The 13,057-nt window shown below is 45.1% G+C and overlaps 1 protein-coding gene and 1 long non-coding RNA gene across 5 annotated transcripts in view; one reads left to right on the top strand and one right to left on the bottom strand.

The window, feature by feature from the left end:
• OSBPL9 (oxysterol binding protein like 9) overlaps positions 1-13,057 on the bottom strand; it is a 110,408-nt gene that overhangs the window by 57,515 nt on the left and 39,836 nt on the right. For 3 of the 4 annotated variants that reach the window (XM_075002491.1, XM_075002494.1, XM_075002493.1), the window contains exon 4: positions 6,530-6,606. In XM_075002491.1, coding sequence (XP_074858592.1) covers positions 6,530-6,606 — 77 coding nt within the window. Of the gene's footprint in view, positions 1-3,443; positions 3,670-6,529; positions 6,607-13,057 lie in introns of those variants that run through there. The other variant, XM_075002495.1, reaches the window with a different exon arrangement.
• LOC142017537 (uncharacterized) lies at positions 3,830-12,612 on the top strand. The gene is made up of 3 exons (XR_012646553.1): positions 3,830-4,087; positions 11,575-11,764; positions 11,898-12,612. It is a non-coding gene; the product is annotated as an uncharacterized LOC142017537 (long non-coding RNA).

The following is a 13,057-nucleotide window of genomic DNA, read 5'->3' as shown; positions in this document are numbered from 1 at the left end:
AGCCCTCAGACAATTCCTGGTCTCTCATCCTCTTATGCTCGTTTTCCTTTTACAGGTTTGCAACGCTAAATTTCACACCTAGCTTTTAGTGTTAATCACTTGCTATTATAGAGCTTTGAAAATTTTTCTTCAAAACTTCCACAAAAATTCACTTCTGGCCTGGCAAAATTGAAGACTCAAGTCAAAAGTATTTTATTAAAACAAATAAATTAAATGGTGGATTTAGGAAGGATTACAACAGGAAGCAACTTGTAGACTTAAAGATGCAGTGTTAAGGACAAAAAAAGTGTGTAGGTTTTTTAATAATAATCTTAAGTATTTCTACTTTTGACTGTAATTTCAACTAAAATAATTCTCCAGGAAATAATCCCTCTTCTTTTGTGCTTGTAAAAGAAACTGTAGCAGAAAAAACAACAGTTTTCCAAATGAAAATTTTTAAAATGAAAGAAATGCAAAATGAAAATCCATGCACCATTACTCCCGAAAGCAAAGGCATTATTTGTAAACAAACATATCCTACAAACATATACCCTGCAAGTTCACAGAATGTCCCCTTAAAGTGGCGTCCAACACACCAGCTAGCAGCCACCTGTGGCCATTTGGCTGGTTGAGTTTGGCTAGTTGGCTTGAACAATAAACCTATTTCCAGAATAATGTGGCTAGTTCACTATAGCAGTAGCTGCTACTGTTCAGAACTGGTTGGACACCACAGCCTCAAAGACAGAAGGGCAGCAAATGAAATCAATAAGCTGCATCTACACTAGGCATTATTTTCAAAAGCCCAGGCCCTCTTCCAAAAGAGAATGCAGCGTGTCTACACGTGCTGCACGCTCTTTCAAAAATAAAATCAATGGAACGTGGCCCAGCTTCCAAAATTGCTCTTTCAACCATGAAATGGGAAAAGCCATCTCTTTTGAAAGCTTATTTTGAAAGAAGGTGTGTGTAGATGCTCCGCGACCAGCTCTTTTGAAAGAGTGGGGACCGCCATGGCACCAATTAGCTGGGACACCGAGACATGCTGCCCAGCGCTTGCGAGGCTCTGTAGTCGGTGCTTGCAGGAGCCCTTCAAGCTGCACGCACCCAGAAACCCCATTGCGGGAAGCTGAAAGTGTACAGGCAGCAACCATCACATGTGGTGCCCCTGCACTCCTCAGCAAGACCCCCAGTGGCTACCGAAGCAGCATGGCCACCAGCTGGGGACATAAGGAGCCCCAGGGCCCCTCCTCTGAGTGCACCCAGGACTCCAGCCAGGTGAGAAAATGAGAACTACCTCCTGGACAGAGCATGAGCTCTGGGACCTGGCTGGGCCTATGGCAGGAGGAGGAGGTCCTGCGTTAAATGGGCACAAAGCAGCGGAATGTGGCTGCTTTAGGAGAGTTGGCCAAGGGACTGACTACCCATGGCCACTCTGCCTACACTCCGGACCAGGGTCGCAGCAAGGTCAAGGAATTGTGGCAGCGGTACGCCTGGGCTCCGGACTTGGCCAGCTGGTAGAGGGCTGTCCCCACTTCATGCCCATTTTACCAGGACCTCCACAGCCTCCTGGGCCCACTGGACACCACCTCCCCACCCGCTGTCCTCGATACCTCCACAGAAGAGCCCCAGCCCGAGGACCCCAATGAGTGGGACCATCAGCCAGCCCTGTGCTAGCAAGGCCAGAGCCAGAGCCAGCTGCCGAGTGGTCCAGCGAGGAGGGGGACCTGGTCATTGACCTCTCCTCCTGCACCTCCAGCCGGGCATCAGCCAACCAGGCATCCCCCATACTCGGGGGCATGGGGAAGGGAGGCTGTCAGGTGCATACCTGACAGGGCACACCCCCCAAATCACAGGGCAAGGGCTACATGCTCACCAGAGGGCCCCCCACACCACCAGCAGACCCTGGCCAGCCACCACCCAGCCGGGCTGTGGCCCTCAGGGCAGCAGCATGGCCGCCAATGGCCTTCAGAACCCACTTCTACGGACAGCGCTGCAGCCCCCTCCTAGGGGGAGGGGGTGACAGGGGCCAGACCACACAATGGGGCTGCCCCCAAGGGGACAGGGGCCTCCACTGCCACCATGGGCCTCCAGGGCTGCGCTGCCGTCAAACAGGAACTTGCCGCACATGAGGGGACGGGGAGTATGGGCCACAGGACAGGAGTTTGTACTCACAGCTTGTCCCTCTTTTCCCTCCTATTCTTGCAGCTGTACCATCCGATGGCCAGGAGAGCCTCGCACCATCCCTAGTGCCCGACAGCCCCCTGGATGCGAGGGACGAGCACCTGGCAGTGCCACTGGCAGAACCAGGGCAACCCCCCTCCCAGAGGGGCCAAAGGCCGGTGCTGGAGGACCTCCATCTCACTGCTTCTGTCCACCAGCAAGTGGAGATGGCCGTGCAGCGCCTCCACCTGGAGGAGAATGAGTCCACCTGGTGCCAGGAGGCTTGGGCAGAACTAATGGGCACCCTGAGGGATGTGGCAGGCACCTTCAGGGAACTCTTGTCCCGAATGACCTTGTCTACTGCCCTCTGCCACCTGTTGTCCCTCCTACCAGCCCCCCTGGGGACGCCCCAGCTAGGGCAATCACCAAGCTGTGGCAGACCCCCAGTCCTACCTCCCCGTCCTCCCTGCACTCTCCCAGCCCCATCGGGGACCCCAAACTGGGGAGGGGTCCCAGGGCTGCCATGGGTCAAGGCACTCCCTGCAGTAAAAGGCCACCCCACACAGGCCACGCATGTCCCACTCTGCCTGTAAATAGTTCACCCCCTTCCACCTGTAAAACAGTTGTATGCTTACAGTCTGAATATTCTGAAAACAAAGTTCCATGATGCATTAACAACAGTTTATTTCACCCACATCCCTTTAACGGGGAGGACAGCTGTGGCCCCAGAAGGGCTTGTCCACTATGTGGCCACGGCGTTTCCTGGCCCCTTCTTTTGAAAGGGGGCATGGGTACATGTAGACGCTCTCTACCAATGGGCTCGCTGGCCCCTTTCAACAGTACACATTGACAGCACCAGCCCCGGTCTGCGTGCAGACGCTCTGCTTTGAAAGGGTATCTTTCGATTCCTCTCTTTCAAAAACCACCCTTTCGAAACGGCCCTCTAGCATAGACGCAGCTGTCATGTTTGAGCAGCAAATGAGTCATCTTCCCAGTAGGTCCTGCGAACCCCTCGGGCGAAGGAAACACTGGACACCAGTTTTCCGTCCGTTTCTTCAGGACCAGCAGCTCTTGCTGCTCGCTGTGAGCTCTCTAGCTGGGTCCCTCCTCCCTCACAGACCCGCTGCACGGGGCTGGCAGAAGCCTGAGCGCTACCAGCAAGCGAATCACCCCCTTAGCTAGGCACGGAGCGGCGGCGAGAACAGCGTTAGCTCCGCACAGCGGGCAGCCCAGGCACGGCCAGGGGAAGTCGGGTACCTGCAGACCCTGCGGCGGAGGCAGCTACCACCCCCTGCCTCCGTACTCACACTGGCCATTCTCCTCCCGGGTGGCGGGGGGGGGAATCACTTCCCGGCCCGGCCTCTCGCAGCGCCGCCTCCCGCTGGGAGCGGAACAGCCCCCAAAAGTTGCGGCCGCGGCCACCCGCTGCTCAGCGCTCGTCTCTGAACCAAAGCGGCTCCGGATTGGCTGTGGGTCAGACGACTGTCCCCAACCCCGAGTGAGCGGCGGTTGCGGGGGGGGCGGAGTTGGCCGCCCCCAACCCGCCCATGAGGCGACATCCGGCTCCGCCGTGATTGTGCGGGCAGCGCCCGCCCGAACGGAATCCGGAAGGCGATGGCTCCTGAGAAGGCTGAGGACAGGCGCGCGCTCCCTGGCGGCGGCACGTGACGGGGCTCGGCGAGCACAAACCGGACCGCGCCGCCGCTTCAGCGAAGCCTCGTCACGCGGTGACAGAAGGGGGCGCGGCACACAGGACTCCGGCCTGGCCTCCGCTCACATCGAGCGCACGCGGCCTAGGCCTCCTTCCGGCTGCTTCCCGTTCAGACTGCAGTCACTGTTCCCGCCCCCTTGACCTCGCCAACAGGACAGCCACAGTAGGGCGGCGGCACGCAAGTCTCCGGGGCAGCAGGGAAGTACTCCGAGACCACACAAACCCAACACAGTGCAACAGGCAAGAGATGTACCCTCAGTAAGGGGCTGGCCACACACGAGGCTAAACAGGCAGGAGGAGGTGAAGAGACCTTTAGAACACAAATAAGGGGGTAGGTCAGTCTTGAAAAGGTCTCCCAGAAACGTATGATATTAACTCACTAGCCATGCCTCAAAGCCTTGGCACAACAACATATGAGCTTTGTCTAGATTAAGATGCAAAGGGTCGTTAGAGCTAATAGCCACCTTGATCAAATTTAAATACACCACCTGAAAGTCTGGTCAAGGCAGAGCAAGCTTCTTTAGCAAGAGCTAAACAGATCCAGTCCAGTTAAAGTGCTTGATGAAGTATTGCATGTCTAGTTTAGTTTTAGGTGTTCCTTTGATCCAGAATATGAATATTCTAGTGAATATGATCCAAGAATATTTTAAACAGTCTAAACTAAAGCTTTAAAAAAAGCTCTTCTTCACTGAGCTATACCAAACTAAACTAGCAGTCCTCTTACAGCAGCAGTCTTCATCTGGCTTTCAGATGAAAAAATGATAGCTTCTTAAAGGCTAGTCTAAGTAATAGAAAACTAGAAAAAAACTTAAGATGGAATTTTCAGTGCAGTCGAAGGGAAATAGACCACCTCAATTCTGAATTTACCCACCACCCTTTTACTCCAATAAAAATCTCAGTTATAATTGGTATTTGAATTCTAAGGATCCAATCTTGTAGGATTCATATGCAATTCCACAGCTGCAGTTATGCAGATAAAATGTTTGAGGGTAGTTCAGAGAACTGCTTCCAATACATTGCCAAGGAACAAGTTTCTCTCTAACACAAATGGGCGGGGGGACTACAAATGAAGAGAAAGGATTAAAAAAAAAAAAAAAGATGTATATGTTATTTCTATAATGCCTTCATATCTGCTCAACAACTCAGGCTAAAAGATGAGAGCGAACACACTTAAGTTCCTTGACCAAGGAGTCTAAAATGATGTCAAGCTGGGAAGTCTAAAAATGTTTTATAGCATTTTAAACTGGAAACGTTTGACAGGATGACTGCTGAAAACAGACCACAGGGGTTGACTCCAAACAGATCTCTTTCAATTCTTACACTGGGTTGGGAGAGCAAAATACATTGCATCTTATTTCCTGACAAATATAAATTTATATTTGATATAGATAATTAAGTGATTCATTTAGTATAGCAATTTATCACTCATTAGCTTAGTTTATTTATCTATATAATTTTGTTCATTTGAAAAGCACTTTGAACAAAAGTGTAGCTTATCAGTCAGATCTCAATATCCACTACAACAGTCAGAAGTCTGCCAGCAAAATAAGGGGTGAATTTGGTAAGGAAGGGGGGAAAAATCTTTTGATAGAGACTGAATATATTGTTCTCATTTTGCTACCCTGCCACCTACCTCTTTAGTCTTAAGATTAGAAACACTTACACAGATAGAGATGGTAAGTCTTTCTATTTGCATAGCACTTTCCTTCTCTCACCTACCACGCAATCATTGTTGTAGTAATATTTGCTCCTCCCCCGAGATTGAGAATTTTTAGCAAGTCCTTAGTACATAGCACAATGGCACTCTAATGTGATTTTATATTATGTTTCAACACACACACTCACTCACTCTTGAAGGGGCCCACTCTCATACTACTTAAATATTTATTATTTGTATCAAGTATTATATGCAGTCTAGGAGGCCCAATAAGGGACCTTAGTGTCGCTTTGCTAGGCACAGTACAAATATAAGTTCCTGCGCAAAAGAACTTACAATCTTAGCAGACATGACAAAGTGATGGAGAAGTGAGACACTAGCCACACTGTACAGATAAAGAACTGAGGCAAAAGATTAAGCAGTACACTTAAGGTCACACAGGAAAACTGTGAAAGCCAGAAATAAAAACCTAAGTAGCCCTAAGACCCAGTCCAATACCTTCATTTTAAAGTCAGCCTACCTCTTTCAAAACCAAAAAAAGTAATTTTCAGCCACCACCACACTAATACAATGAATTATTCAAGATACAATCTAATAAGTCAGGGAGACTTCGCATAAATTTAGCTGGATAGAAAAAGGATGACAGGTCACTACAATAGAAGCCAAAAGATATTATTTCAGTGTAAAACCACTCAGTGTGGTGGGGAGCTGGTGCCTGGCTCCACTGCTGTGCCAGTCAGTTTCCCCGCTCCTTTGAGTGGCAGGCAGCTGAAAGCCAGACTCTTGGCAGCCCACTATTCACAGGAGATGGGAAACTGACCAGTGCTGCTGTAGTGGTCAGTTTCCTGGCTCCTCCACATAACACGAAATTTGATTTATGTGGGGTTGCACAAGAGCGCAATCTCCACATAAGTCAATTGTGTACTATATCTTGTACTATCAGATAATCAGCTGTTGCACTAAGTTTTACAGTTCATTTATTCTGAAAAGATGTGCTTCGGGATCAAAACTGACAACTAACTTACCTGAAGCTGAAGAGTGTGACGGAGAATTGTTTCCTCTAAAGCATGAATCCACTTCTCTCTTTCATCAGCATCTCGAGCTGCAAAAAAAAAGTTCTTAAAATTTTAAAGACTTTTTCTAGGCTTTTTGACTGGCAACTATGTTTTCTGTCCAGATTAAACCACATTATATAAAATGGTTTTCCAGAAAATAATTCAACAGTAAGCTCAAAATCCTATGTGTTTTTTCAGCTTATATAGCTATTAATAAACGGAGAATTCCCAAAAACAAGAAAGCAGTCCAGTAGCTCCTTAAAACACTAGGAATATTATTTATTAGGTGATGAGCTTTTGTGGAACAGACCCACTTCTTCAGATCTGGAGAATAATATTGTCTGTCTTTAAGGTGCTACAGGACTGCTTTTTCTGTTTTGTGACTATACAAACTAACATAGCTACCTCTCTGAGAATTCCTACATAGGCATTATAGCCTCTATTGTACAGAAGTTAAAACCTGTACTCAGTCAAATCTCCTTTTAGTTTCAATGGAAGGTTTATTTCATTAAGGATTTCAAGTGTGGACTTCTTGACCGAAATAGTTCTAGTAGAAGTACTAAATTTTGATTTAAGTCTATAAATTGAAAATTAGGGATTTTTAAAGTTTTTAAGGTACCAGGTTTTTTAGCAGTATCAGAAAAGGTAATTTAGACATTAAGACCCCAATCCTGTAATCAGAAACACAAAAGCAGACCTTAACACCTGCATACAGCCCCAGTGAAGTCAGTGAGACTTGTTTTAGCTGCAAGAGTCTTCCCACATTGATGTATTTGTGGGATCAGGGCCTTAGCACCTTTTTCCAAGAATTACGCATCTAAACACTATGAACCTAAATAAATAAATATTCTTCCCTGTACACAGCTTAGCAGAACCCAGTTGTTTCTAGTTCCTCATCCAATAACACACATAGCATATATAAAGATTACTTGAGAGAGTTTCCTGTTTACAAGACGCCGAAGTGGACTAATTATGCAGAACAGTAACAGGTTACTGTGTTAGGATACAGTCTAACAAAACAAAAAAGCAGTCATCTAGCACTTCAAAAAATAACAAAATAATTTATTAGGTGATGAGCTACAGCACTATTCAGAAGTGGGTCTGCCCCACGAAAGCTCATCACCTAATAAATTGTTAGTTTTTAAAGTGCTAGATGACTGCTTGTTTGTTTAGTTATACAGAGATCTTAGTCTTCCAAGTTTGATCATGTATAGTACACTTATTGCTCAATTCAAAGAGTATACTGAAATGTATTCTCTATCCCCACTCATCTTCTCATTATTCATGTCCACCTAACCTCTGTTCCATATACCCATAGCATGGCTGATTCAACTTTGTCCTCCAATCCCACCTAAAATCACTGATATGTTAAGAATATTTATTCATCATATTCCATACAAACCCTCTAAAACAGTACTTCCTTTCTCAATTTCGTTTAGCAATGTTTACACAAGGGAAAAGATGAGGCTGAGACATCAGGATTTGGATGCCTCATTTCTTGCAGTTACAGGGATGGGGAATTCTGAGGCCAATCAGTATAGAGATTTGCATGCTGTCCTGTTACTAAGACAGTCATGCTAATCAACACACCCCTAGCCAAAGTGCATAAAACTGCACAACTGAGAAATAAAAGTCTGATCATCTATGGTACGCTTATTGCTCAATTCAAAGAGTTTAATGTTGCAGGGCAAAAGCAACACTAATAGATTTGGAGTTAAGCAGAAATTTGAAGTTCCATTTTGTTTTGAGAACACCCTAACTACTGTTCCTACCTCTCAAACCCCTATCTTCCTGTTGTAACATTAATCACATTTTTCCATTTTTTTTTAAAAAGTTTCTCTCATGTTATCTTTTATGAACCTACACAGGCAAAACTAATCATGCATAAAGTATTGCCAGATACTCAAAAGTACACGAGTTTTTCCAGTTACAGTAATACTAGGTGCTACTTGCAACCAGTATTCCCTGTAAACTGAGTGCTTGGGCAGCCACCCAGGAGAGATTCAGATGCTGCCCTACTCATTAGCAGAGCACATATAGAGGGCAGGTAGCATGTTTCTATTGATGGTGTCTGTACATGCCTTGATGCACACAAAATTTATTTCATCCATGGTTGGAAAAACTTACAGGGAACACGAGAGGGAACAATAGTAGGTAAATAAAACAATAGTAGGTAAATAAAATTCTTTCTGGAATAGTTTTAAGTTGGGTGCATGGACTTTGCTGATCTATACACAACACTCTGGAGAACACTTTTAATGTAAAGTGAATGAAAGCTAATGGGACTCTGGATGCCTTTAAAGCCTCTGAAAGAACAAAATAAAATGTCAGTCTCTCAACAATAGGTGGTTAAATTCTTGCCTCACCTACAGCCATCCTGTAAAGGGTCCGATTAAATAAGGCAAGAGAGGTGGTTCAGTATGCAGCAGTACTTTATTTGAGTGTTTCAGAATCTGTAACTTTTTGGTTTTCACTTCACTGAAATCCTTGGGTGCTTTAAACACACCATAATTATACATTTGCTTAAGCTGAAGCTTATAGAACTAGAGCAGCAACAACTCAGGCCCACTGTTTCAATAGGCTCATATGAATAGCAGAGGGTACGAGAAAGGTTTTGATGCTATTTCATATGCTGCCCTTCAAAGGCAATCCTAGTCATTATATACTTCAGTTTGATATTAGCTGTAAAACAAAAATACTGATATTTTGAGCAGATAATCACTGTCACTGAATTTCTTCTGAATTAATTTAGCAAGACCTACAAATGTACAGAAATGAAAACTGCTGACAGCAGTAGAATGTTCAAATAGATCATTTCCATCTTTAATATTGATGATTTAAGAAGAGTTCTCAGGAATTGTTACATTATGATTCATGTAGCAATAAGAGCATATAAATACCTAGAGAAAAGTACTTGTATGTCAAATTCTGAAAGTGCGTAAAGGTTATTTCCCCTAACAAAAAGGGAATTTGAAGAAGGTAAATTTAACAGGCTATGTGGATAAAAACACAGTCTTAATGTTTGCCAAAGACCCCTTCTGCTGTTTGCTTTGTTTACTCAGTATTATAGTTGGCTGGGTCTGCTGACAATGAGCATCAGGTGAGCAAAATGGAAAAAGGAAAATGAAAAATTAACATTTCCTTCCCTGGTCCCCCATCTGTAGCATATCACACACCACTGAAAGGTTCTTCCCAAAGGTGAAAGTAGGAGGGTGCACCACAGTGTCATGCACTGGTAAGAGAGCAGCTGGCTGGGCTCAGGATGTTGCCATGGTACAGGTGCTGGGCATGGGTGTTTCCCTCCCCCCGAACCCTCCCTCACAGGAACCAAAGCCCCCTGTGGCCCCAACACCAGACAGGGAGAGGGGAAGTGGGAGGCAAGGCAGTTCTGTGGCCATGTTCCCAGCCAAGAGTTCCCCCACATTCTCCACTCCCCAACCCACTGCCTCAAGCTCCCACACACACACCCCAACCCTACTGTTCTAAGGTCCCCACAGTCCATCCCACACATATATATTTTACAGGTACTATTGTATCACAACCCCCGTTCTCACTCAGCCCCTGGGAAAGGGGGTCCTAACTAGCAAGCTGAATGACCCAAATTCAACCTTTAAAGGCTGTTAAGAAGGTTCCAATGTAACAGTATTTGTGTACACCTAGCTCTTGTTAGATATTTTTGTAACCTCATAGTTCCTGTCTGTTACTATATTATGTTGATTCAGAGATCAAAAGGGAATATTAAAATTTAGATGAAACTTGGGTACAATATCATTGACATTTGTAGCAAACTTTCTTTGAACTGCTTAATAAAATGTTGCAGAGAATGCATATGCTGATTAGTGCAACTATTACCTGTCTATACATGGAAAACACAGGTTCTACTTCAAAGCCACAATGCTTCACCCTAGTCTCTTGACAGCAAGTATTCCTATCAATGTTTTGCCAGTGATCTATAAAAACTCTAAGGCCCTGATCCTCTTATCTCAGATCAGTTTAAGCTTGCTTAGGGGAAGACTATCTCAAAACTGTGTCTGCAGAGCCAGTCTGGATTATCCTATTCTTTGTCATGGGGGGGGCGGGGGGGAAACAAACTTATAGCTACGCTGCATATGGACTTGTCTGTTGGATTATTCCTATGGAACAGATTCGGAGATAACTTTTTGTAACTCAGCAGCTCACCATCTCTACTGTGAAACTGACTTAAGTACTTCACTCATATGTTTAATGATTTTAACTACAATATGCTCTTATTTTAAATATATCTTAGTTTAGTTCATGAACGTTTGCTGTGTCCATTTTAGGTAAGATCTAAAGTATTCATTTACCTTGTGTATACTGTGTTGGTAAAATTTTATATAGAAGATTTTTTAGTAGTCCTCATCATATTTGACTTAGCTGTCTGGGTGGGAACCCAAGGGCTGGCTTGCTTTAAGGAAATTATGTTTTTAGCTTCTGGGAAACCAGTAAAAGTACAGCAACTGTTTTGTTGCTGAATAGGTGAATCTAGTTATTAGAATAACCACAAGGTTTAGGTATTGTTTATCCCAAGGGTAAGGAAATTTTTTTGGATCAGGGTCTACGGACCAATGGGAGGGGGGGGGAGAATCAGTCATGTGCCACATGCAAGTGAGAAGCTCCCTCATGGGAGAGAGCTGCCGGAGAGTGCACTGGAGGGTATGCAGATTCTGGCAGGGAGTTTGGGTACAGGAGTGAGCTGGTGGAAAGAGGGCTGGGGGAGGGGTCTGGAAGAGGGGTGTGGGGTCCTTGGTAGGATGCAGGGTGTGGGAGGACAGCAGAGGTGGGATGAAGGGTGCAGAGATGGCTTGGAGATGTGAGTTCTCAAAGGGAGGGGGTGGGGCACCTACCTGGCACAGATGGGGTTGTAGGGGGGACACACATCACTCTGCACGGTTCTTCGTGCTGCAGGGAAGGCAGATGCCCACCACCCCCAGCCTCTCCTACTGGCTGTTATTCAGCCAATGGGAGCAGTGCCTACATGGAGTGCTTCCCTGCAGTGCACGGAGACCATCCCCACTGCCCAGCAGAGCCCGCAGGCTGGATCTGGCCATGGCTTGCCTGGATTGGGCCTACGAGAGTCAAGGCTTGGCGCTCAACACCCTCCCCTCAACTGCACAAGCCAGCCAGTGCTATTGCACCAGCCATGGTATCCCCCATGTGTAGCCCCTTCACCCAACAATGACCACAGTAAGACTTTGTTTACACTTGCACTTGATGGACAATTTTTTTCCTTTATTGGTCACTAAAAGCTGCCTAATATTGACATATCCAAAGCCTTATTTTTAGTTAAATTCAACCTTTTCTTTCTCTTCCCCAATAGCACAGCCAGATGAAGAGTGAGGGCTATCTTATCATTTGGAATGGCATGAAGAAACTACTGGGAGCAGATTTATCATGCAACAGACTAAAAAGACAGTGTTGCCAGCCTCCATGACATTGAAATGTAGCAAATGGTTGCAAAACAGACTTAGTTTAATGCAACATACAAAACTACTGTTCTATATACCCAACAAGATGCATGAAGAAACATTCAAAATATGGCATCCTTCATTTACAGTAGCATAAAGCTTAATTATATTTTTTCATAAGTATAGTTTCTGGTCCTACCCAAGAATGAGATCCAAATTGTCTGGAAGAACCAAGAAGTTTCACCCAGTTTACACTTCTTAAACCGCAAGTGAATTTAACAGACAGACAATGTGGATGAGGTAATCTCTCTTTTTGGACCAACTTCTGTTGGTGAGAGATAAGCTTTCAAGCTTAGGCAGCTCTCCTTCAGGTCAAAGCTTCCCTTGTACTAACAGAAGTTGGTTCGTTAAAAGATATCAACCTCCTCATCTCTTGTATATGCTAGGACCAGTGTGGCCACAATTCTATAAAGACCAGTGAATTGTGAGCGTCAGTGATACACACTGAACATAGCAAGAATGAGAAGAATTAACCAGAACTGCAAGTGTCTGTGGAGCTTTTCAAATCCTTGTATTTGTCATTTAGTGCACAAGTGGTGGTGTCGGAACTCTTCCTTGAAAATAAAAGATTGCATTTCACTTTAACTATCCAAGAAATGAATAATCAATGCCACACGACTTGTAAGTAGCTTTTCATGGCATACCAAGACCCTATGCCCAGGTTGTATTTCCGTGATCACTTTAATCTTAAGTGTACAGCTAAGGTTGTGTACTGGTTTATCTTTCTATTCTGGTGTCTCATATGTATTCTAAATTTACACACAAGCAGGATTACAGTACTCAAGGTAACATGGTAAGATTTACTAACTACCTCCTATAACAATGTTTCTCAACTTTATTTAAATAAAGTACCCCAGACTTCTCTTGCTTACCCCTAAGGGCACACATACCACCAGTTGAGAAACATGGTCCTAAGGAAATCTGGGGTCTTGAAACAGGTGGCTTTCAACCTTTCCAGATTTACTGTGCCCTTTTCGGGAGTCAGATTTGTTTTGCATACTGCCAAGTTATA

Source organism: Carettochelys insculpta, chromosome 9, assembly GCF_033958435.1.
Source record: "Carettochelys insculpta isolate YL-2023 chromosome 9, ASM3395843v1, whole genome shotgun sequence".
Taxonomy (NCBI): Eukaryota; Metazoa; Chordata; order Testudines; family Carettochelyidae; genus Carettochelys; species Carettochelys insculpta.
The sequence above is the reverse complement of the archived record's forward strand: the minus strand, read 5'-3'. Positions and strand labels throughout refer to the sequence as shown.